The sequence below is a fragment of the Sinocyclocheilus anshuiensis genome, unplaced genomic scaffold, assembly GCF_001515605.1.
Source record: "Sinocyclocheilus anshuiensis isolate Anshui unplaced genomic scaffold, SAMN03320099.WGS_v1.1 scaffold475, whole genome shotgun sequence".
In the NCBI taxonomy this organism is placed as follows: Eukaryota; Metazoa; Chordata; class Actinopteri; order Cypriniformes; family Cyprinidae; genus Sinocyclocheilus; species Sinocyclocheilus anshuiensis.
Genome location: NW_015549650.1, coordinates 1,139,861 through 1,141,902, shown reverse-complemented (window position 1 = coordinate 1,141,902; position 2,042 = coordinate 1,139,861). Strand labels below are relative to the sequence as shown.

The 2,042-nt window shown below is 40.2% G+C and overlaps 1 protein-coding gene across 1 annotated transcript; it reads right to left on the bottom strand.

Moving 5' to 3' along the window:
- Nucleotides 1–411: 411 nt before the first annotated feature.
- Nucleotides 412–1,549, bottom strand: mrps6 (mitochondrial ribosomal protein S6). The gene is made up of 2 exons (XM_016449509.1): nt 1,045–1,549; nt 412–643 (listed from the first exon to the last, which is right to left on the bottom strand). Exon 1 carries the CDS (start codon nt 1,404–1,406, stop codon nt 1,047–1,049), a length of 360 nt encoding a protein of 119 aa, XP_016304995.1. The 5' UTR covers nt 1,407–1,549; the 3' UTR covers nt 412–643; nt 1,045–1,046.
- Between the last annotated feature and the right edge of the window lie 493 nt (nt 1,550–2,042).

The window sequence follows — 2,042 nt, the reverse complement described above, 5'->3', positions numbered from 1 at the left end:
TTTGATAGAAAACCTTTTTTTTTTTTTTTTTGGACGCCTCTTAAATTTTAACCTATTAAAATACGGGATTCTTATAAGATAAGACAATACAAAAACAAACAAACAAAAAAACATCTTAAAAGAAGATGTTGTCCTTCTTGTTTAATTAGGCTTTGAATTGATTAAACACTTTTTATGTGCAAACTGACGTGTTTTATCTTTTCTCTGGAGACTGTTTATTTTATGTTCTCTAAAAGGAAAAGTTTATGAACTTTATTAACAATGAACTCTAGTTGTGAGAACAGCATGTTACAGTATCCGGAAGATAAATCGATTAAGGTACAGCTTTCCTCTACAACACTTCGATCATATTTTTTATTTGCAAGTTGCTTTTGTGGAACAGTATGACTGTCATAGACTGAGATAAACAACTTTTTTTTAATGTTATTTATTTATGAGCATGCAATCATTGCAGTAGAATTTGTCATATTAAAATTAAATACTCCAAAAATGCTGATCCTGCAAAGAGGTCGTGTTCTTTGTGGAAACACACATCACATAAATAGCTGCCGTAAATGCATAAAAAGGATGCTGACATTTACTAGCTCAACTTGTTGCAAAAGTCCATTCATATAATCCAGCAGATGAGCCCATCTTCACAGTCCTAGGGAAAAAAGACAAGAATGTACTTATGACACATTGACAGCACAACTACCATCTTATTCAAAAATATATATATATACAAAAACTCCAACCAAATTGGGGACTTTGAGCCCAAAAGCATTTGAACACTGATTGATTTCATTGCATATCACCTGAAAATAAACAATGCTAGACCTAGAACTAACTTTTGCAATGACTTTAACCGACTTGTGATGATTATACAGTGATGTTTGAACTCAGTTCCGCTCAAGTTAGGATAGGTGTGTAGTTCATCACATTAACTCCATTCAATCCAAATACTACTTCATTTTGAGCATTTTATCCATTTCTCCTTTTCCTCTCTAAACACATTATCCCAACCCTCAAAGTAAAAACAGACCAGGGAAACAATGGGATTCTCACATTTATCTGGATGTGGCACTCTTAGCTTTCTCAGCTTGTGCCCCACAGCACTGCGCCTTGGAAAGCTCCGTGTCTTTCTTTAAAACTGTGGGGCGCAGCACGTCAATGTCCCGCTCCAGGTGATCTAGCAGCTCGCTGACGGTCTTCGGCGAGGCGTGGAAGTCGACGGAGAAGTATCCGCCGTGCGTGTGGCGAGAGTCGTGTTTGGAGATCTTGTAGGGCAGCCTGCGCTCGCCGAGGCTCTCCAGACTCCTGACCAGAGCGCCGCGCTCGAGCAGCGTCTCCACCGTGCGCCGCAGCACCGCCGCCGTCTCCGGCCTCTGCATCGCCTTCAGGATCACACACAGCTCATACCGCGGCATGTCCCGATGCTGTTTGAACGGATGGCCCACAGAGCTTATCAACAATAAACGGCTCTCGGTGGAAAGCTGTCACAGAGCCTGAGGCGCATGCGTGACTTCTTCAAGGAGATCCTGTGGAGACAGTCACACGTGGAGGTTGATGTAGTGCTCCACCTACAGCATGGGAGTGTTACACTTTATACCCCATGATGACCTTTGAATCGACTTTGATGGAGATGTGATTGCACCTCAAAAATGTGTAAATATATATCCTCCTGAGACCCAGCTATGGAGTTTTTGCCTCTGTAGTGGACATTATATTGGAGTGAATTTCTCTGAGACCTCACATGTCACAGGTTTAAGTCTGGATGTCCTGTACAGAGCACATTCAGGGCTTTCCAGAGATACCAAATGATTGGATGTTTCACCATGGCCACTCCCTCTCCTTGGTTTTTAAAAATGGCTGACATTAATTTAGTGATACAATTGTACATCCTTATGGAAATATGATAATATTTTGTAATTACAGTTTAAATCTGATTAATTTTCAAATTGTTTGTCATAAATCAACATCTCAGGAAAATGTTATGGGGTTTCAAATCAAAATATGACTTTCTGTTATGAAACAGGACATCATTTCATACATGTCCACTCTAG